This window comes from Manis javanica, chromosome 2, assembly GCF_040802235.1.
Source record: "Manis javanica isolate MJ-LG chromosome 2, MJ_LKY, whole genome shotgun sequence".
In the NCBI taxonomy this organism is placed as follows: Eukaryota; Metazoa; Chordata; class Mammalia; order Pholidota; family Manidae; genus Manis; species Manis javanica.
Window position 1 is genome coordinate 108,331,081 of NC_133157.1, and position 24,146 is coordinate 108,355,226.

The window sequence follows — 24,146 nt, forward strand, 5'->3', positions numbered from 1 at the left end:
CTGGGAGGAAGGCAGATAAGAATCCTGCACCAACACTCCCTTCCCATAAAACTCTCCCTTGTTTTACATAACCAGAAGATATTTCTTTTAATTATCTATATATTTGTTTCTATTTTTCCTGTGTCTTTGTACGGAAGGGCATGGTAAAATAACTACTGTATTTTATGCTCCCTATTGTAAATTAAGAATTGAAATCACAATCTCTAGATGCCATTTCAAGTAATTAATTTTATTTCACATCATTCATATTACTTCAGCAGTTTTTTTCACCAAGTTACTTAGTTAAAAAGTTAATTAGGTAATCACTAGTTCCTCCGTGAGAAATAAATTATGCAAGTAGGCAAAATATAATTAGAAAAACAATTGGATAGCTCCACTGTAGGTTGTCTTCAGTACAATGTACAGTATGCAAGTGTTCATTCATTTGTTAATTTTAGAGGACAGCATTTCAGTGCAATAATTGAAAACAGCTCTTAGCCTGTTCTGAGGAAACAAAACATTGTGTTGGTGTCAAGTAAGTTAATTATGCTTTATAATCTTCAAATGGAGCATATAATTGATTTATGAAATTCTGTTATCACTGTCTAGACCCTTGTTATTAACCAAGAATTCTAGTAGTTTCATATTATTCCTAATGTACAAAGTCAGCTGGGTGTTCTATATGTTTAAAAACAATTCGATTCAAACACTTGTACTATAATAAAGTGAGTAATTTAAAACAATATATAAAAATGCATGAAAGCCACTGTAAAAGATTACTGGCTTTTATTGTAGTAATGATTTTGTATTCAGTAAACAACTATGCATTTTTTCTGTACTGTTTTGTAAAATTTTCACTAATATCACTTAAGATCAATGGCTCATGTTCAATTTTTACTCATGACATGAAAACTATAAAATTTCAGCTGATCAACATTCTTTACTCTCTTGTTTTTAGGTCTTTACAATTATCTAAGAAATTGTCTGAGGCATTGAACATATTGCCAAATATTTAGTTGAAACAAACAAAAACTGCTTTCAAACAAACATGTAAATAAAAAAGCTGTAAGGTTATTTCAGTAACTCGCCCCCACCACCTCCAACCAGCACCAGCACAACATACACTTTTCTTAGGACATTTATCATACACAACCCCCCTAAAGCAAGACATATAATATTAAAATAAGAAGAGCGCTACTCCTGAATTCTCAGCTAATAAAAATAACCCTTGAAGTTCTGTATTTCAATATTTACTTTCAAGACCGTCATTGCTCAGGTGACCTTGAACCTCAATAAATTCTATATATTTGATAAATGAATGCAAATGTTCATCTTAATTTTAGGTTAAAAATTGCTAAAATCCTTGAGACATATCGACTTCTCATAAAACAGGAAACATATGACATTAAAAGGGGAAATTTAAACAATTATTTAATTTCATTATCTGGTCATGCATGGTATCTAGTAGACATAATCAGAAGAGTATTTAATAAAGCAATGGATTGGAAAGAGATTGCTAGAGAATGTAAATTTATTACTTTTTAGTTTTTTAGAACAAAAATAAGGTTGTAGCCAATTGGAAACTTAAGCTTTATGTTTTTAATGGAATGTTCTTAAAATGTCAATAGAATTACAGTAAAATGAAGTTATCTTTCCTGTGAGTGTATATACTTTATTTTAGGCATTTACATTTGGGTCCCATGACAATGAAAAACCTGAATGTATTTCATGTGGTAACAGATAACAATATTTCTCAGCAAAGAAAATGTATTTCAAAATACAAAAAGTACAGGTATTTGAGGTACTCAAAATACAAAAAAGGTTCACTTACAAATACACTTAGTAAAACCTATTTCAGTGGGTTAAAGCAACTGACTTATACTGTAACTAAGCAAGCAATTCTAAGTATGAAGAAATGCCTTAACAGTATTCAATAAATTACTAATATTAAGATTTTGAAAAGGAGATCAATAGATTATGTTAAAGTAATAATATAGTTTTGTAAAGATTGTAGTGTCATAAATTGACTATCATATATTGGATAATTCTGAATTCGTTTTTTGCATCCTTAAGAACTGTCTTGGCAAAAATTTGCTCTGATATTCATTTATACTACTTATGTTTCTAAATGAATTGTGAATAAAACATAAGATCTGTACTTAAAATTCTTCCTCTTAAAGGTAATTGTATGTCTTCTTTTATATGGTAAATCCATCAATAAAGATTATTTTCTTTGTGAATTGTTACCTACCACTATTTAACACATAAAATGCATTAACATGGTGATCTTTGTTCTATACTAAAAATTAATCAGAACATGGAGTTCTGAAAACAAACCCAAATTTCTCGAGTTTAATAAACGCTTTCCCATGATTAAAAAAAAGTAGGCCTTAATACCTAATCAGTTGCATTCAGTGGCTAGATTAAGAATGGATGGAGTACCTACCAAATTACAGCTTCCAACTTTTTTTTCTGAAAGAAGTTATCCTTGAGAGATGAGAGAGTAACTTATTTTAAATTCTATTTGCCTTTCCATTTGGCTGTCATAAAATATCTTTTTCCAAATGGTTTAGGGTTGTGCCTTAAAACAAAAGATTAAATGAAAAAAAAGCTAGTAACTAAAAAGCAGGCTTTCCCATAAAAGAGGGAAGCACAAAAGACTGTTGATTATATCCAAGAAACATAATGTAAACATGAGACTTATGGGCAATGTTCAACTTAAAATTTCATTTATTGTCAAATGATTAAAAGTCTATTCCAAGCTATGAATACTTATATTTTAAAATCTCCTGTAGCCATTTTTATGTCTCAGAAACAGCGATTGGAATGTTACTTGTGAAAACTAGGCCTTAATAGCTTGTCACTTTACTTCTTAATTTTGTGGAATATTCTAAAACCATCATATAGCTATATGAATCTGGAAAAAAATTTTTTAGTATTTCACGAAAAAGAAAAGGAAAAGATCACCTTAACTAAAGATGTCAAATCTGAAGTTTGAGCTTAGTCATGGAGCTTTCTCTTAGGGAAAACAGTTTAATCCTTAAGTAATTTGAAACCTACATTTCAATGCAACTTTTCCAATAGAAGAATAAAAGAAATCTATTTTGTTTTGCTGTTTGGGAAATATATTTTCTTTGTAGAAATCGATAGTCTGAAAAACTAGATATATATAAAGAGTCAACTGTTGGTAATAAAAGTTATTTCAAAATTTAAAGGCCGGTTAATTTAGCAAAAGTTTTAAAATAGCCAGACTGCAGCGTCCATAGGAGAGCCTCAGGGTGGGCATGCGCCGTCGAAGGTGAGAGTTCAAGGGTGGGGTGGGGGGCCCACCCCCTGCAGCATCCGAGCCGCGAAGGCGCCAAGTTTGGGTGGCGGTGTAGTGCGAATTTAGCGCCGGCGACACCCACAGTGCTCTGCTGTTTGAATTGGCCATGAAAAGCAGGACGCGGTGATCTAGAACACATTTAGCGATGCGCTGCCCGAGACGCCCTGGGACTTCGCGGGGTTCGGTTACCATGCGGGGGCCCCGAGTCTCCACGTCCACACGCCCCACTCTAGCGGCCAGTCGGTCGCTTCCAGCCTCAAGCTAGCGCACCTCTGCAGGGAGGACAAGGCAAGGCCGGGGAAGATGGAGGCGGCCTGGCCCGGGCGCTGCGCCGTGCGGCACCCGACGGCTCAAGGCCCTGCCTGGGGGCCGCCGCCGCCGCCGCCGCCCCGCACGGTCCGCGCCAGCAGCAGGCCGAGACCTGCCGCGTCCCGGACACACCGCCCCGAGTCGGGGCGGTGGCTGAGCGGGTCCCGCGGCCGGCGTGCTGAGGCCGGGATCCCAGGGCTTCCCTGGCTCTGGCTCTATCGCGGACCTAACTGAGAACAGGACAGCGTCAAGGGTGAGGAAAAAAAGGGAAGGGGTAAGGAAAAAATGTACTTTGGAAGCTTTTGGCCCGCTTTCCAAGGATCCAGATATAATTTGACGGAAACCGGGGGTCGGGGGTGAGAAGACCTGGCTCTTTCCTGAACCGCCTCTAATTGCCCCAGAACCTAACCCCGATAGGAACTCAGAGATGCCGGCCGCACCTAAAACCCCTGGGAGTCACACCCCCCAGCCGGCGCCCCGGGCGCCTCCCGGCGGGGCGCGTGCAGCCCCGGACAGTCCTTCCTCCGGGCCCGATGTTGGAGGTCTTCTGGCGGCGGCGGAGGCCGGGCGTCGCGTCAGGCCGCCCGGGCTCCCGGCGGTGGCGGAGGACGCGGCCGGCCGCGGTCGCCCCACGCAGGTGGAGGCGGCGCCCTCGCGGGGTCCGGCTCCCCGCCACCTCGGGAAGGCCCCCATTTTGGGCGCTCCCTCTGCCCCCTCCCACGGGTTGGTTCGTCCTTTTCGGTTTATTCGACGTTTCTCTGTTCCCCAGCCCCGGGGCCGCACGCGCCCGGCGCCATCCCCGTGGGCGGCCCGAGACTCCGCGCGCCCGGGCCGCTGCCCTTCGGGCCGGGACGGGGGTGGGGCCGCGGCCGCGCGGGGCGGGGGTGGGGCGCGGGCCGAGGGCGTCCGCGCCCGCCCATCTGTCGGACCAAAGCCGCTGAAGCTGCAGAAATGCGCTGGCGACGGGCCATCGGCTGCAAACAACCAAACACAAAGCAGCGAAAGGAAGAGCGGATATGGCCCTGCAGAAAATGGAGCCTCGGCTTCGGGACGTGCTTCTTTTCCTCCTCTGCCTCTTCCTTCGTCCATTTCCCTTAGTCCTTCCGCGTTGCGCGCCTCTGCTCCCCCCACTTCCGTGCTCGCCGCCTCGCTGCCCGTTACTTTTCTGATGGATAGCCTCCTTTCCCTGCTTTTCCTTCTTTCCTGTCCCCTCTCTGTTCCTCTTTCTCCATTTTGTGTCACAGGCGTGTTTCCTCTCAGTTCCGTTTCTGGGCTCGCACTCCCCCGTCCGTCTCACTTTATTTGTTATTTCTTACGTGTGCCGGGGAGCTGGGGGTGGTCGGGACGGTGAGGCTCGGTAGTGAGCTGGTTTGGTAAAGAAAGATTCCACTGAGAACCCAACAGTCACCTTTAATTGATCGCGCGCTTTCCTGGAGGCTGCAGAGGCAGCCTCGCGCCCCACCTCGGGTCTGTCCCCGGCTCCGCGCGGCCGCGTCCCAGAAGCCGGGCACCACCGCCCAGAAGAGGCGCGGGGTTTACGCACAAGCGAATACCTTTATTATTGTTTGTAAAGCTTAGACTTTCCCTTTTCACGCTTCGTGGCCATGGCATGGTTTGGATAGCTGTGGAGTCTGAATCTCATTTTCTTAGGGGACTTCCAATGACAATTTTAAGAGAAACATGCAAAGAAGACGGCAATGCTAATCATTTTTTTCTTGTTTTCTCTTAAACAGCGCTCAGATAGTTATGTTTCTAAGGGTAAACTTTAAAAATAAATTACTTTTTCTTTTCCATAGTTGACTTTGATCCTTAGCTCTTTCAAAAGAGACTGCTTTTGAATACTTAACGCCAAATGTGGTTCCCGCAGTTTAGACTCGTGATTTTGAAGCTCAAGGTCTGTAAGCACTGTTCAATGACACAATGAGAAATATGCGCATCCAGTTAAAGCAGAAGATGGTATTTCCTGACTGTGCTTAATATTCGTAGTGAAGACTAGATTTTTGGTTTGGCTTGGTTTGGTTAGGCGGAGAATAATTTGCCTTGTTTCTATTAAAGAACAAGCTCTGATAGAAGCTGTTTCAAGTGAAGGGCTTGAGGCAATACAAAGCTCAGAGCACTGACATTTTCTGACTTGGTCGCCTCTTTTAGTCATGCTGAAAAGGTTAGTCTCATTCAGTATTTGAAAATAAAATGATTTTGCTTTCCAACATTATTCCTTTTACCAACCATATTTCACTTTGTTCATGTTTACCGGTGCACACTCATATCTTGCGGCCACTTTTACCTCCTCTCTGTGGTCTGTCAGAATCACATTCTGCAGAAACAAATACAGGTGTTCATTCCTTATGTGAATTTAGTGCTTCTGGAATTATTTGAAAAGATAAAAATTTTCTAAGGAGAAACTTGTTTAAAAATGTATCAGGGAAATGTTCTTTAAGGGAATCTCAGAATGTTTCATTTTAGAAGTTACTACCTTCCCTGTTTTTCATTAATTGCCTTTGATTATAGTTAGGTCCTGTCTATCTCTCACTTTCAGACTATTTCCTTATGAAAAAAAGAAGAAAGTAAGTCGATCTTAGCAAGAACTAAACCAATGTAACTAGGCCTTCTTAGGAGCCTAAATCTGTACATTGGTACCTTCAAAATACATTCATCAAGTTGGGTTTGGCTTATGTTTTCCTCTGAATCAAATAGTTGACTTACAAGTCTTATAAAAATAGGTTAAAAAATATTTTTAATCCAGGCTCCTACTTCGTTATGCTTTTCTCCTGGTTGATGAATAAATAAGATAAATCTAGACTTTTTGTTTCCAGACAAGCTTTCTTAAAATGGGCAAAGTTTGGGAAGTTATTAGTATCCTTCAGTTCAATTGGAATGATTCAGTATTTAGACCAAATTAATTCTATTAAGATGTTGCTTCCCATGCAGGGGGAATAAATTAAGGCAGAAGGCAGACATGATTTTAGATGGACAGTTAGTATATACTCTAGGCAATAGGAGCTAGAAAAAGGTATCATTTATCCAAACTACATTTATTGAGTACCAGTAATGTTCAAAGCATATTGAGGCAATGTATTGAGGAGGATGTAAGTTAAATATGCAGTCTGCTGTTGAGTTTACAGATTACAAAGAGTGATTAATTATTTTCTCTCATTTAAAAAACATTCACATTAAATAAAATAGAACTAGATCCATACGTTACCCCACTCACAAATTTCAGGTGTATTAAAAACCTAAATTAAAAAAAAATTTATACACAAAGAATCTCATAAGTAAAAGAGGTAGGTTAGGATATACACATATGAAATAAAAGTATAGTACTATAAACAGTATGGATACATAGCAACTTAAAAAAAAAGTGGTTTCCTTTTGGAGAGAGGGAAAGAAGGAAGGAGAAGAATAGGAATGAGTCCAAAGGGGGTATCAACCCTTAATAAAATGAGCAGAGGCCACTATGGCAACATGTTAACACTTTGTTTTTGTTCTTTTTTGGAAGCTACTTGTATATAATTCATTTAAGAATCTCTAACATCAATTTCTAGTCCAAAAAACAAACGACACATTTCCTATTCTCAGTCAATAGTAATCTCTAGAAGATGATGTTCACAAACTTGATGGCAAAAGTAAATACCATTCCCCAGTATTTTCCTGTTTGGTGTTTGAATATTATGTGAAGTTCACAGTAGAGATTTCCTTAGTTTGGTGTCTGTTGTAAGTTTGTTTTCTGGGGAGATTGAGTGGGAAAGAAATACATTTGAAACTATGATAAGCATAAGAGCATTCATTATATGATGAAGTCTTTAAACATGTTTTTCAAAAGTGAGCAAATTAAAACCTTTCCATACTATTATAGAAACCCTTTTGAAAACTCTAAAAGTCTCAGGTCTAGCATGCAGGATTTATGATTTAGGTATATCTGATTTTTTTGTGCATCAAATACGAGGAATTGGTATTTGGGAAGTATGTAGGTGGTCTCATTTTCTCACTTTATATGGCAGGAGTTCATACAGTGTTTATTTCTACCATGGTTACTTTTTATTAAAAAGGTTTTATGTACTCCAAACTTCCATTCAGACCATTCATATCATGGCAATACTGAAATTATGTAACATTTCATTTGCTTTGGGACCTTATGTGTGTGTTAAATCCACAAACATCATGAAACAACATGGTTGTTGTTTTGCTTACTCATATATGAACTCAGTGAGGGGGGCTTATACCTCAAGTGAGTCACAGGGTGGGCATTGCCAACATAAGCATGTCAAATAAAGGTCAAAAAGTTAGACAAAGGGGTAGATCCTGCTCATTTTGCCAAAGTAATCTAAAAGTTCCAAAACTACTCAAAAATCTTCTATGACTATTGTCAACAAAATTGCAGCCCAATTCTCTCTGGCATTAGAGGCCCCTGTATCCTTACTACATTTGAATTTCCAACCTCATTTCCAAATACTACCAAATAAACCCTGTGTCCTTTAGCTGCCAAAATGTACTATTTGTAATACGTCCACTGGTCTATGCTTACTTGTTTTTCTCTTTTTTTTCTTCCTAAATCAATTAGAATGCAGCAGAAAACCCAACTAAAACAGAAGTTTATTATTCTTAGGTGACAAGAAGTTTATAGGTAAAGAGTTGCTGGTGTTTTCTCAGGGATACAGTGATGTCAGGGCTCTGAAATTCATTTGACCCTCACCTCATGTTGCAAAATGGCTGCCACAACTTCAAGTATCACATCTTCACACTGGGTTCAAAGGTGGAAAGGCAGGCAGAAAGTTTATTCTTCATGAGCTTTATTCTTATCAAGGAGGTAATATTTTCCAAAAAGTAACACTGAAGGGTTTTCCCTTACATATCATTAGCCCAAACTTAGACATCTCATCACCCCTAGTTTAGGAGCCAGGCCCATCTTTCCACATCAACAGAAACCTTCTCAGTGCCTAAGTAAAACTGGACTCCTGTTTAACAAGGAAGAAGTGGGGGAATGGCTTTTGGGTAGGCAGTAAACACTGTCTACCAGTTTGTTCCTCAGTACCTGCAAACCAGCTTTTTCCCGTCACTCTCTTGAAATATCTTTGACTAATACCATCAGTATATTTGGTACTTTTCCATCCGATGTTTGTTTTCCAACTTCCTTGAACTTTTTATGGGGTTAACCACACCCTCCTTGAAATTTATTCATTTGTCACATATCCACTCATCACATACTATGTCTCAGTCACTCTGCTAAGTGAAGAGAATACAGACATGAATCATGCATAGCCTTGACCCTCCACAAGTTTACAGTCTAGCAGAGGAAACAGGTGAACAAACAAGTATAAAAATGTTCAAGATGCTGAGATAAAATGGGGCACAAAGGGAGGAGTCATTTATGTAGCTGCTGTGCTGTGCCTTTGCAGGGGAGGGAATGGAGAGGGTAGAACAGTGGTGAACAAAAACTCTCCTGGTGCCTAGTTGCTCTTTGCCTCCCACTGTAGGAAAACACAAACCTTTATTGAAAACGGGAAGCAGGATGGGAACCAGGGAAGGGCTGGCCTCTTCTGTTGGCCTGTCAAACGCAAGTGGGATTCCAAAGAATAGCCAATCAATTTCTTTCTTTTAAACAGAAGATCATCCAACTCCTACAGAATCCACCTGGTATAGGGGTTCTGAGTGACTTCCCTGGTTTATTTGCTTCATCCTGTGCTCTATTGAGGGGGCCAGGTCTCTACTTTCTTAGATGTCAGGACCTAACCACTCAGGATGGCAGCAAGGACATAGTTGGGGAGATGCAGTCCTATCTGCTGAGTTGTACAGTAGGGTTGGGGGAGAAGGAAAAGCATGCCAAGGAGAAGGATGAGGCTGGAGAGGTGGCTAAGGACCAGCTCATGCCATGCTAAGAGGCTTGAAGATATTCAGTAGGTCATAGGTTCCCAAACTTTCTCCATTCACTGTGCCCTTAGTGTCTCTCTAAATTTTTTCATGATGCTCTAGGCCAAAAGAAATATTGAACAGTTCTGTTCATTAAGTAGTTCCAAATTACATAGCAGTGGTAGTCTAATAGATGTTGCTGCATTTCCCTCAAAAATTAAAAAATATCCTACAACAGCTCCATGAGTTCATGGTGATGCCCTAGAGTGACTGTGTTCACTTTGGGAAACCATTGTATAGATTACTGAAGATTTTTCATTTGGTGAACTAAGTATTCAGTTGCTTATTTTACAGAGATCACTCTGAGTGGATTAGAGGATTCCTTGGAGCAAAAGTGTGATGGGAGGTAGGGAGACCATGAGTTAATGGTAGCCATTTAGGAGAGAGGTAATTAGGGTATAAAGTGAGGCATACTAATGAGAATGCTATTAGATCTAAATTGGTTATGGAGGTAGAATGGATAGGATTTCCTTATTAGTTGGTTTTAGGAGAGAAAGAGGTAGGATGCTCCCTGGAATGCAGGTTTGGGTTAAAGTGTTCATGATAATAGGAATATAGGAAAAACATGTCTTGGGAGAGAGTTCCTTTTTTCAGTATGTTGGATTTGAGCTGGCTCTAAGGACAAGATGGATACATGACATTGGCCCTCAGGAGCAGATCTGGGAAAGGCATATAAATGGATAGACTATCAAAGTATGTAGATGAGAGTTGACCACGAGAGTGAGCGTGGTTGCTCAGGGTAAGTATGCACTGGACAAGAAGAATGCCCATAGTTAGAGCCAGCGGAGGAAAAGGACCCTGCAAAGGTGACAATTGGAAGTACGGTGAAATGTGTGTGTTTCCCCTACTGCTGTTTGGTTCTGTAGATATTGAGTGTATCTTTTTTCTGCAGTGGGGCCCCCTAGGTAGGTGATAAAGTGTGAAAAAAGTCCATGGAATCTGACAGTTTGGACAGTCTTGGTGACTTGTCTAAATAATCTTGCAGTTAGAGGGAAGAAGAGACTTGAGTCGCTCAGAGGGAAGGGAGACAGTCATGTAACCAAATAATAACAATGTAATATGATAAGATACAAGGTTTTCTATCAGGAGGGGTAACTTTCTCCTTCCTCTGTTATTCACTAACCACTTCTTATCAGTGCCTGTCACTAGCAGGGTGATTTCTGACTGCTCTGAAAAGCCTGTCCCCACGTTCCATTCTAGTTCCTCTTTTCTCTCTGCTTGCTCCTCCTGGCAGGTCCATCCAGATTTAGGACTCTAACCAGCACCCGTAGACCCATGATTTCTCAATATATATTTCTAGTTCCCTGACTTTCTGAGCTTGAATTCCACATACAGAGAACAAGGCACATGCCAGGTATTCAGTCAATGTATACTAATTCATTTAAAAGTTGATCCTAAGTACATTGATGATACAGAAGTAAATTTAGATATCAAGTCACTGCATTTTACATAGTGAGAGGCAAGGAAATGTTTCCAGCAAATTTGTCATAAAATTTCAATAATTAACTGGGAACTAGGTGACAGTTTCAGCATGGGAACTGGGTTAGATCCATCCAGTCAGTGAATTTTACTGGTAGATTAAAATATACAGGTTTGCAACTCGGAATAGTGGTTCTGCTGCTAATTTGGGGCAATTTTGCTAATTGTCTGTGCCTTCATTTCCACACTAGTAAACAAAAGCACGGTTATGCCTCCTGTCTTTATTTTTACTAGATACAATTCACATACCATGAAACTCACCTTTTTAGGGCATACAATTCAGTGTATTTACCATTTTTTAAATTAAGGTATCATTGATATACAATCTTATGGAGGTTTCACATGAATAACATTGTGGCTACAACATTCACCCATATTATCTAGTCCACCCCAACCCACCCCATTGCAGTCACTGTCCATCAGTGTAGTAAGATGCTATAGAGTCACTGCTTGTCTTCTCTGTGCTATACTGCCTCCCCTGTGCCCCGCCCTACATTATGTGTGGTGATCATAATGCCCCTTGATCCCCTTCTCCCTCCCTCCCCACCCCTTTCCCTTTGGTAACCGCCAGTCCCTTCATGAGGTCTGTGAGTCTGCTGCTGTTTTGTTCCTTCAGTTTTGCTTTGTTATTATACTCCACAAATGAGTGAAATCATTTGATACTTGTCTTTCTCTGCCTGGCTTATTTCACTGAGCATAATGTCCTCTAGCTCCATCCATGTTGTTGCAAATGGTAGGATTTGTTTTCTTCTTATGGCTGAATGATATTCCATTGTGTATATGTACCACATCTTCTTTATCCATTCATCTACTGATGGACACTTAGGTTGCTTCCATTTCTTGGCTATTGTAAATAGTGCTGTGATAAACATAGGGGTGCATCTGTCTTTTTGAATCTGGGGTCTTGTTTTCTTTGGGTAAATTCGTAGGAGTGGAATTCCTGGGTCAAATAGTATTTCTATTTTGAGTTTTTTAAGGGACCTCCATATTGCTTTCCACAATGGTTGAACTAATTTACATTCCCACCAGCAGTGTAGGAGGGTTCCCTTTTCTCCTCATTCTCACCAGCATTTATTGTTCCTTATCTTTTGAATGTTGGCCATCCTAACTGGTGTGAGGTAATATCTCATGGTTTTCATTTTCATTTCCCTGATGATTAGCGATATGGAGAATCTCTTCATGTGCCTGTTGGCCATCTGAATTTCTTCTTTGGAGAAGTGTCTGTTCAGATCCTCTGCCCATTTTTTAAACGAGTTATTTGCTTTTTAGGTGTTGAGGTGTGTGAATTCTTTATATATTTTTGAGGTTAACCCCTTATTGGGTATGTCATTTACAAATATATTCACCCATATTGTAGGATGCCTTTTTGGTCTGCTGATGGTATCCTTTCCTGTACAGAAGCTTTTTAGTTTGATGTAGTCCCACTTGTTCATTTTTGCTTTTGTTTCCCTTGCCCACAATTCAGTGTATTTAGAGTTGTGCAATCATCATCACTATCTAGTTACAGAACATTTTTGTCATCTCCAAAGGAGGCCTGATACCCATTAGCAGTCACCTTCCATTCCTTCCTTCCCTCAGTCCTAGGCTTCTTCTCTCTGTCTCTAAAGGTTTGCTTATTCTGGACATTTCACATAAGTGGAATCATACAGTCTATTAGTCTTTTGTATACAGTCTTTCTCTTAGCATGAGTAAAAGTTAGCATAAAATATTTAAGATTCATCATCTTGTAGCATGTATCAGGACTTCGTTACTTTTTATGGTTAAATCATATTCCATTAATTGGGCATATCACATTGAGTTTATCAATTCATTGACTGATGGACTAGATTATTTCTACTTTTTAGCTCTTAGGAATATTGCTGCTGTGAACACATTATTTTACAAGTTTTTGTGTGGCTGTAACATTTTCAGTTATCTAGTAGTAAAATTGCTGGGTGATCGGTGACTCTATGTTAAACATTTTGAGGAGCTACCAAACTGTTTTCCCAAGTGGCCATGTCAGTCTACATACCCACCAGCAATGTGTAAGGGTTCCTATTTCTCCACATCCTGGTCAACACTTGTTATTGTCCATCCTTTTTATTATTGCCATCCTTGTAGATATGAAGTGATGTCTCATCGTGGTTTGATTTGTATTTCTCTAATGACTAATGATATTAAGCAATTTTTCATATGTCTGTTGGCCAGTTGCATGTCTTCTTTGGAAGAATGTCTACAAATCCTTTGCCCACTTTTAAATAGAGTTATTTTTCTTTTTAATATTGCATTGTAAGAGTTTATTATCTATTCCAGATGTTAGGCCTTTATCTGATATACGATTTGCAAATATTTTCTCATACTCTGTGGGTTGTTTTTTTTTTTCACTTTTTTGATAGGGTACTTTGAAGCACAAAAGTTTTTAATTTTGATGACACCCAATTTATGTTTTTCTTTCATTGTTGTGATGAAGAAATTATTGCCTAATCCAAGGTCATGAAAATTATAGCCTATGGCTTTTTTCCAGCAATGTTAGTTTTTACAGTTGAGTCTTTGATCCATTTGAGTTAATTTTTATATATGGTATGAGTTAAGGATCCAATTTCATTCTTTTGCATGTGGATGAGTAGTTGTCCAAGAACCATTTCTTGAAAAGATTATTCTTTCCCTAATGAATTATCTTTTCACCCTTGTAGAAAATTATTTGGCCACAGATGTATGGGCTGTTAAGTCTATTCCATTGATCTCTATGTCTATCCTTATCCTAGCCCCATAATTACAATTACAGAACAGTAAAAATGGCACTGAAGAAATTCTTATTCTCCAACTACTTGATAATTCAAGAGACTTGTGAGTTTGGATCTTCTTTCACACCTTTCTGAAAAAGAAGTCTTTGCATCAAAATCTTCCCTCTAAAATAACTAACTTGTATACATAAATCTAAATTTAAATGCTCACCAACAGGGAACTTTTATATAATTTTACTTGTGTTGATGATGTGGGCTTTGGCAATCTCTTTCTCAATGTGGTCTATGAAGCAGTTAAAAAATCAATTTTGAACTGATATATCCAATTTCTTATTGTTACAATGCTTAATGATAATCTAATTTAGAACCTAGCATTCAACTTCAAACTCTTCAAAATAGTAATTTTAGAAAAAATATTTATTGAATTCTGTGAACTTAGACAAATAATTTAGAATACATCTATTATAAATACAAGAATTCTCAGAAATAAAAAAATCTCTTGACCCTGGGGTAATAGAATTTCTTGATTCAATTGTAGTCTCTATATTTCTGTTATTGACACTCTTACAAGAAAAAAAGTATAAAACATTCCCTAGGTAAAGGAGATATGATAGCCAGATGAAGCTCACATCTTAAGGAAAAAGCAATTTTCTTGTACTGCTATAGACAGTTGTATTTCTTTAAATACAACTTAAAGATAAGGAAAGATTTATTTTTTCTCTAAATAAACAGATCACAAACTCTTTTTGGTCTTGATAAAGGGGAGCACTTGGCACAATGTTTCTGTTGAGGTCACTTTTTGAATTGTGCATGGATCCCTCATTATCTCTGATAAGACTTTTGATTTCCGTGATTATTTAGATAATGCTAATCTTTGAAAAATTTCTGCTCCCTATGTTTTATTGGTCATGTTTTAAGCTCTGTGTATTGGTTAGTTTTATGTCTCAACATGAATGGGCAAAGGGATGCCCAGATAAGCTATTAAAACATTTTTATGGATATGTCTGTAAGGGTATTTCTGGAAGAGATTAGCATTTGAATCAGGAAACTAAGTAAAGAGGATCCCCTCTTCAATGTGGGCTGGTTGTCACCCAATCCTTTGAGGGTCTGAACAGGACAAAAAGGCAGAAGAAGGGCAAATTTGCTCTCTCTGCTTGAACTGGGACAGTCATCTTCTTCTTCCTTTGGACTTTGGCACTGCTGATTCTTAGGCTGGGGTTTGACTGTAATTATTCCACCAGCTTTCTGGATCTCCAGCTTGCAGATAGCTGACTGTGGGACTTCTCAACCTCCATAGCCATGACAGGCAATTATTCTTTACAACAAATCTCTTTCTGTATGTCTGTGTATGTGCTCTAGGTTCTGTTTCTCTGGAAAGCCCTTACTAACACAAACTGGGAGGCAACTCAGCCTAAGAGGAGACATGCTTGGCTAACTCTTGATACCCCCAGCAGTTCCATGTGAGTCTCAATTTTGTGGCTTCAGAAACTCAAGTTTATTTGTTCACAAGAGGTTAACAGGTATGGGAGACTTGACACTTTGTAGCCAAGTGTATAAACAATTTGGTTTTTGAACTACAAAACTCAAAAACCTTTCACTAAAGGCTCCATCTCACCAAAGAATCAGAACCAATTTTATATCATGGTTATTCCCCTTTCTGGAGGGTATTTCTCAGGAGATGAAGCATCAGATCAGAATTATTTAGTGAATATCTAACTGAAACAAACAAAAAGAGATACAGTTAGGGGATTTTTAAATAAAATGTTAAATTATTATTTCAGGAATATTTTAATTTCAATAGTTGAGACTATTCATAGTGAATGACGCTGAGGAATACTGAGGGTTTCTGTTTCTGCCAGACTCACCATCACCATCATCCATCTCTTTGTGCTTGTTCTAGCCTTGCTTTCTTTATTTTTTTTTCATTTTGCCATTGTTTCAGATTGATGTTGCAATATTCACTTTACTAAATGTGTGAGAGGGGACAAAAGCATCTAACCTGAATCTAGACATGAGGAAATACCAGACAAGTTGACATTTAGGGACATTTTACAAAATAACTGGCCTGTATTCTTCAGAAATGTCAAAGTCATGACATGTAAGAGACAGACAGAAAGAAACAGACTCAGAAACTGTTATAGATTAAAGAAGACTAAAAGACATGACAGGTGAATGCAAATCATATTCTTGGTTTTTCCTTTGTAATGAGGGACCATACTGGAATAGTTGGTAAAATCTGAACTAAGTCTACAGATCAAGACCTAATCCTTGTAGTGTTGTATCTTTGTGAGGATCCTAACTTTAATAATTGAACTGTGGTTACATAATAATATTTATTAATTTTAGGAAACACACTGAAGTATTTATGGATATCATATCTGCAACTGACTCTTAAACATCAGAAAAAAATATGAAATATTGAGAGGAAGAGAAAAGGATGAAGTCAAATGTAGTAAGATAATCATTTTTGGGGAATTTGGTCGGATCCTTTGTGCTATTCTTGCAACTTATATTTTGTCTCAAATGATGTCAAATGGGATAGTTTTAAAATTTCCAAGTTAAAAAAATTTCTGACTATACAGTGCATAAGAACTATTCTGTAATAAAAAAAAAAAAGAGGCAATATAGCCTAGTGGTTAAGAACATAGTTTGGAGAAAGATGTGTGTTTTTGGATCCTTGCTCTGTCACTTACCAGCTATGTAATTTTGACTAAGTTACTTAACTGTTAGATTTCTCTCCTTGTAAGACAGGGATACTACTAATGGAACCCATCTCACATATTGTTATAAAATTTAAATAAATATTTGCAAAGGACTTGGAATAACACTTGACATAAAGTGTTGTATGTGTTTGTGAAATGAATTTATCTGGAAGAGCACATTAGCTTTAATGGTATCAAAGTCACCTTTAGGAACAACAGTATTTTCAACATCAAAAACAGTTTTCTAGAAACAACTGATTCTTTGACCAACTTGAATTTGCTCTCATCTCCCTTGATAACTTCATGTGCTCATTTTTTGGTCTCCTTCATATTAGTGATCTGTAAACTCTGCTAATTTTGTGCAACATATTTAATGTAGTTCTTTTACTTTCATTATTGTTTTCAAATTATCATATTTATTTAGCATGATTAAGCTGAATGCTATAGGATGTGCAATACAGCCAAGTGCTATAAAGATGGATCCCATTTCTGACCTCAAGGAGTATACAAATTAGAAGAGGGAATTAAATAAGTACAAATGTGACTACAATACTATGAGGTTTGGAGAAGAAAAAATCCTAGACCATTTACAAGAGGGAAAGACTAAATCTAGTTGAAAGGGCTTTCAAAGCCACTATGGCAAAAGGAGGGAATTCTAAGTAGAGGGATGAGCAAAAGCCAGGCACAGTGACAAGGATTGGAGGGTGGTACTGTGGGAAAGTTTTAAAGTTTAAATCAATTTAGAGTTTAAATTTTTTTTTTCTTGAGAGGGCATCTCTCATATTTATTGATCAAATGGTTGTTAACAACAATAAAATTCTGTATAGGGGAGTCAATGCTCAATGCACAATCATTAATCCATCTCAAGCCTAATTCTCGTCAGTCTCCAATCTTCTGAAGCATAACGAACAAGTTCTTACATGGTGGACAAATTCTTACATAGTGAATAAGTTCTTACATGGTGAACAGTACAAGGGCAGTCATCACAGAAACTTTCGGTTTTGATCACGCAATATGAACTATAAACAATCAGGTCAAATATGAATATTCATTTGATTTTTATACTTGATTTATATGTGGATCCCACATTTCTCCCTTAATTATTATTATTATTTTTATTTTTAATAAAATGCTGAAGTGGTAGGTAGATGTAAGATAAAGGTAGAAAACATAGTTAAGTGTTCTAAGACAGCAATTGTAGATGATCAAGTGTGTGCCTGTACACTACGTATTAATCCAAGCTAGACAAGGGCAACAAAACATCCACGGATGCAGAAGATTTCTCTCAAAACAGGGGGGTGAGGTTCTAAGCCTCACCTCTGTTGATCCCCAATTTCTCACCTGATGGCCCCCCTGCGACTGTGCCTGTCTTAGGTTGTTCCTCCCTTGAGGAATCTTACCCATCTCTGGCTAACCAGTCATCTTCCGGGGCCATACAGGGAGATGTAAAGTTGGTAAGTGAGAGAGAAGCCATATCGTTTGAAAAGGTTAGCTTCTTACTTCTTTGCAGATTTATGCCCTGTGGCTTCTATGCCCAGCATTTGTCTTGAGGTATCTTTACCACTTGGAGGAATTATGATACTCGGTAAATTCGATATGAGGCACGAATTCTATTTAAGGGTTATAATTAGGAAGGAAGAAGAAAAGCTATAGAGGTAGCAGATGGAAGAAAACATGGGAGGATTGATTATATCTTTGACATATCTTCTTGTAGAGTAACTTAAGCATGTATAGGTTTTAAACTACTAACTAAATTGCGCACACACATTAACATAATAGGAATATAGTTATATAACCAAAGCAGATCTATAGTTACCAGCCATCTCCAGTGAAGCCAAGAAAACCAGTTAGGCACCCTAGGCATTTGTGAAAATTTGTCTATGATATGATGGATATTGTCCAACTGTACATGAACAATCTGAGAGAAATCAGACAAATTAAAACAACCCATTCCTGGGAACTGTTCACATCCCATATGTTCTTTTAACCGTAGATAGTCTGTAGTTGTAAGATTTTGGAGCGCTACAACTTGCATTTCTCCTAATTCTTGGTTGAGTTCCAACAGTATAGATCCAGTCAAATTTGTTGTTTTACTGTATGCACAGGCCAGATTAGATATCTCCTTCTTCATTCCAATGGCAAGTCCAGGAAATGGTGGGATGGATGCAGCTACAACTGCAGCATCTCCTGGATCTTTGTGGAGGTTTTTTGATGATCATCTTCTGGTATGGGTCTTCCAGAGAGTACTGATGTTGGCAGTTCTTCTTCATGTCATATCTTAGTTCATTTTCTGGGTAGCCAAATTAGGCTTTGATCTTCTGTATAAACACAAACAGACCCTTTGCCCACACTTTGATATGCCCTTTATACCATTGTGTAGAACTCATTGGAGGTCACCACACAGGAACTGCTTTTTTTTTTTTAAGAGAAAGGAATATTATCAGAAAAGTGTACCTCCATAGCCGATCATCTGACACTCTTTAAGTGATCAAAATTAAGCATATTTAAAGCATGCGTTAATTGTTGATTTACCATTAGTTTTATCCTATCAAGGAGTAATCCCCCTTTTCTTTCTTTCTTTCTTTTTTTTAATCTTTAATCTAAACTAACATGAAGAATATTATGTTTACTAGGCTCTCCCCTATACCAGGTCCCCCCTATAAACCCCTTTACAGTCACTGTCCATCAGCATAGCAAAATGTTGTAGAATCACTACTTGTCTTCTCTGTGTTGTACAGCCCTCCCCTTTCTCCCCCCCCCCCATGCATGCTAATCTTAATACTCCCTTTCTTCTTCCCCCCACTTATCCCTCCCTACCCACCCATCCTCCCCAGTCTCTTTCCCTTTGGTACCTGTTAGTCCATTTTTGGGTTCTGTAATTCCGCTGCTGTTTTGTTCCTTCAGTTTTTCCTTTGTTCTTATATTCCACAGATGAGTGAAATCATTTGGTATTTCTCTTTCTCTGCTTGGCTTATTTCACTGAGCATAATACCCTCCAGCTCCATTCATGTTGCTGCAAATGGTAAGATTTTCCCTCTTCTTATGGCTGAGTAGTATTCCATTGTGTATATGTACCACATCTTCTTTATCCATTCGTCTACCAATGGACATTTAGGTTGCTTCCAATTCTTGACTATTGTAAATAGTGCTGCAATAAACATAGGAGTGCATCTGTCTTTCTCAAACTTGATTGCTGCATTCTTAGGGTAAATTCCTAGGAGTGGAATTCCTGGGTCAAATGGTAGGTCTGTTTTGAGCATTTTGATGAACCTCCATACTGCTTTCCACAATGGTTGAACTAATTTACATTCCCACCAGCAGTGTAGGAGGGTTCCCCTTTCTCCACAGCCTCGCCAACATTTGTTGTTTGTCTTTTGGATGGCAGCCATCCTTACTGGTGTGAGGTGATATCTCATTGTAGTTTTAATTTGCATTTCTCTGATAATTAGCAATGTGGAGCATCTTTTTATGTGTCTGTTGGCCATCTGTATTTCTTTTTTGGAGAACTGTCTGTTCAGTTCCTCTGCCCATTTTTTAACTGGATTATTTGTTTTTTGTTTGTTGAGGCATGTGAGCTCTTTATATATTTTGGACGTCAAGCCTTTATTGGATCTGTCATTTACAAATACATTCTCCCATACTGTAGGGTACCTTTTTGTTCTATTGATGGTGTCTTTTGCTGTACAGAAGCTTTTCAGCTTAATATAGTCCCACTTGTTCATTTTTGCTGTTGTTTTCCTTGCCTGGGGAGATATGTTCAAGAAGAGGTCACTCAGGTTTATGTCTAAAAGGTTTTTGCCTATGTTTCTTTCTAAGAGTTTTATGGTTTCATGACTTACATTCAGGTCTTTGATCTATTTTGAATTTACTTTTGTGTATGGGGTTAGACTATGGTCCAGTTTCATTCTCCTACATGTAGCTGTCCAGTTTTGCCAGCACCATCTGTTGAAGAGACTGTCATTTCCCCACTGTATGTCCATGGCTCCTTTATCAAATATTCATTGACCATATTTGTTTGGGTTAATTTCTGGAGTCTCTTATCTGTTCCACTGGTCTGTGGCTCTGTTCTTGTGCCAGTACCAAATTGTCTTGATTACTATGGCTTTGTAGTAGAGCTTGAAGGTGGGGTGTGAGATCCCTCCTACTTTATTCTTCTTTCTCAGATTGCTTTGGCTATTTGGGGTCTTTGGTGTTTCCATATGAATTTTTGAATTATTTGTTCCAGTTCATTGAAGAATGTTGCTGGTAATTTGATAGGGATTGCATCAAATCTGTATATTGCTTTGGACAGGATGGCCATTTTGACGATATTAATTCTTCCTAGCCATGAGCATGGGATGAGTTTCCATTTGTAAGTGTCCCCTTTAATTTCTCTTAAGAGTGACTTGTAGTTTTCAGGGTATAGGTCTTTAACCTCTTTGGTTAGGTTTATTCCTAGGTATTTTATTCTTTTTGATGCAATGGTGAATGGAATTGTTTTCCTGATTTCTCTTTCTATTGGTTCATTGTTAGTGTACAGGAAAGCTACAGATTTCTGTGTGTTAATTTTGTATCCTGCAATTTTGCTGTATTCTGATATCAGTTCTAGTAGTTTTGGAGTGGAGTCTTTAGGGTTTTTTATGTACAATATCATATCATCTGCAAATAGTGACAGTTTAACTTCTTCTTTACCAATCTGGATTCCTTGTATTTCTTTGTTTTGTCTGATTGCTGTGGCCAGGACCTCCAGTACTATGTTAAATAACAGTGGGGAGAGTGGGCATCCCTGTCTAGTTCCCGATCTCAGAGGAAATGCTTTCAGCTTCTAGCTGTTCAGTATAATGCTGGCTGTGGGTTTATCATATATGGCCTTTATTATGTTGAGGTACTTGCCCTCTATTCCCATTTTGCTGAGAGTTTTTATCATGAATGGTCTGTACGGTTTCTGTCGAGAAGTCTGATGTTAGTGTGATGGGTTTTCCTTTATAGGTGACCTTTTTTTCTCTAGCTGCCTTTAAAACTCTTTCCTTGTCCTTGATCCTTGCCATTTTAATTACTATGTGTCTTGGTGTTGTCCTCCTTGGATCCTTTCTGTTGGGGGTTCTGTGTATTTCTGTGGTCTGTTCGATTATTTCCTCCCCCAGTTTGGGGAAGTTTTCAGCAATTATTTCTTCCAAGATACTTTCTATCCCTTTTCCTCTCTCTTCTTCTTCTGGTACCCCTATAATACAGATATTGTTCCTTTTGGATTGGTCACATAGTTCTCTTAGTATTGTTTCATTCCTGGAGATCCTTTTATCTCTCTCTATGTCAGCTTCTATACATTCCTGTTCTCTGGTTTCTATTCCTTCAATGGCCTCTTGCATCTTATCCATTCTGCTTATAAATCCTTCCAGGGTTTGTGTTGGCAGCCGCGCTCAGAAAATAGTGCCCCATGCAGGGCAGCCGGAAGGCCCCGAACTTCCTAATGACAAATCATCCCACACCACTAAACTACATGCTAATTGCGCCTTGGCATAAAGACCAATGAGACCCACCAAATGGTTATGCTAATAAGGCATATGGAGCCGCACCAACCAGGTCAGAGCATGAGAACTATATAAGCAAGCCTCTCCTTCCCCTCTGGGTCCTGCCCAACTCATTTGTTTCATAAAGAGCTGAAGAATAAAGCTTTCTGCAGAAGAATCCTGCTGTTGTTGCATGCTGTTCTTGCCGGCGAGGACAGGGCACGCAACAAGTGGTGCCGAATCCCGGGAACCAGAACATCACCGGCACAGGGAGGACCCTTCAGACATCTGGAGAGGATTCAGAACTGCAGGTCAGAAGAAAGCCCGGAGGGGTAAGTTCCGAGAGGCCCCTGCTTTTTAGGATGATGGTTGATGGTTCTCTGTAAATAAGGAGGCACCATGGGGAATGCACCGTCATTAGTCATGGCGCTGCAGACAGCTCTCAAAGAGCGAAACTTGAAGGTCTCCAGCAACGTCTTAGGATCTTTTGTGAAGGAGATAGACCGTGTGGCCCCCTGGTTCATTTGTTCAGGGTCCCTCTCAATCCCGAGCTGGGACAAACTGGGGAAAGATCTTGATAGAGAGGAGGAGGAGGGTAGCCTGAGGGGAGGCACCAGGCCCCTCTGGAAACTGATTAGAGCTTGTCTGCAAGATGAGAGATGTGAAAAGGTAATAAAAGAAGGTCAGAGAGCATTGACAGATATCCAAGAGAGCATGTCAGAAACGGAACGGGAAACAGAGAGCGCACGCGGCCGAAAAAAGGCCACAAAAACGAAGGTAAAGAAACCTCAGAGTGAGGGAGAAAGCCCACCTAGGGCAAAAGCGAAAGAGCCCCGAGAAGCGAGTGACGATCGCCTCGGAGAAAATAGTAAATACCCCTGGAAAGAGTTGAGGGACCTCCAACTCTCCAATAGGGAATCTGAGGAGGAATTAACGTCCGCAGCGGAAGGGGAAGAGAATAAAACCGCAGAGTGCAGAAGTAAGGGAACCAGCAAAGTTGAAAAGCGGACCAAGGAAAAAATGAAAGCAGGGTGTCCCCCGACGCCCGTTGCCCCGCCACCTTACGTGAGTGGCGCACTCTCCTTTTGCCACCCAGATACTCTTCAGGCAATTAGACAAATGTTTCCTGTATTTGAGGATAATGGCGTACGCTCTCACCAGCCCCTGAGCCATAAACAAGTTAAGGAGTTAGCAGAATCCGTTCGGGCTTATGGAGTCAGTGCCAACTATACCATAGCACAAGTTGAGAGATTAACAGAGACAGCCATGACACCCGCAGACTGGCAATATGTAACTAAGGCATGCCTTTCTAGTATGGGGCAATACATAGAATGGAAGGCATTGTGGCATGATATCAGTATGACCCAGGCACGCGCAAATGCGGCCGAAGGACAGCCTGCGTGGTCATATGATATGCTGACGGGCCAAGGACAGTGGGTAGCCAACCAGACCGCCTTCCCCTTACAGGTATACGCACAAATAAACACGTGCGCCGCCAAGGCATGGAAAGCCCTCACCAACAAAGGAGAAGTATCAGGCAATTTGACAAAAATTATTCAGGGGCTGAGCGAGCCATTTTCTGACTTTGTCGCTCGTATGATGGAGGCCGCAGGCAGAATATTTGGGGATCAGGAACAAGCAATGCCCCTAGTGGAGCAATTAGTATTTGAACAATGTACCAAGGAATGCAGACAGGCGATAACACCCTGGAAACAAAAAGGGATACATGCCTGGTTGAAAGCCTGTAGAGAAATAGGAGGGCCACTCACCAATGCGGGCCTAGCCGTGGCCATATTACAGAGCCACAAACAAGCCAGGATCACTAACAGAAGTATCAAATGCTTTCAATGCGGGAAATTAGGACATATAAAGAGAGAGTGTAGGAGCCCAGCTTCAGAACAAACAACCCAAAAGACCCCTGAGTTGTGCCCTAAGTGTAAGAAAGGCAGGCATTGGGCTAATGAGTGCCGGTCTATTAAAGATATAGAAGGGAAACCCTTAGAACTGCCAAAAAACGCCCAGAGGGGCCCCCGTCACCAGGGCCCGCAAATATATGGGGCAACCAGCACGCAAGTGTCATTCGGGAACAACCAGGCCCCCCAAGGAGAGCCACTTCAGGTTCCGTGGGATTGGACATCCGTGCCACCACCAGAATAGTGTTGACTCCACAGATGGGAGTTCAGCCTATCCCTTCAGACTTTAAAGGCCCCCTACCACCAAATACCATTGGGTTACTCCT

At 39.7% G+C, this 24,146-nt stretch overlaps 1 protein-coding gene across 2 annotated transcripts in view; it reads left to right on the top strand.

Moving 5' to 3' along the window:
• The first annotated feature begins 215 nt into the window (after positions 1-215).
• Positions 216-24,146, top strand: part of LOC140847788 (uncharacterized) — a 29,228-nt gene continuing 5,297 nt past the window's right edge. For both annotated transcript variants that reach the window (XM_073229103.1, XM_073229104.1), the window contains exon 1: positions 216-22,239. Coding sequence is in view for 1 of the 2 variants with exons in the window: in XM_073229104.1 (XP_073085205.1) it covers positions 4,041-4,964 (924 nt within the window). In the remaining variant the exon portion in view is untranslated. The remainder of the gene's footprint in view (positions 22,240-24,146) is intronic.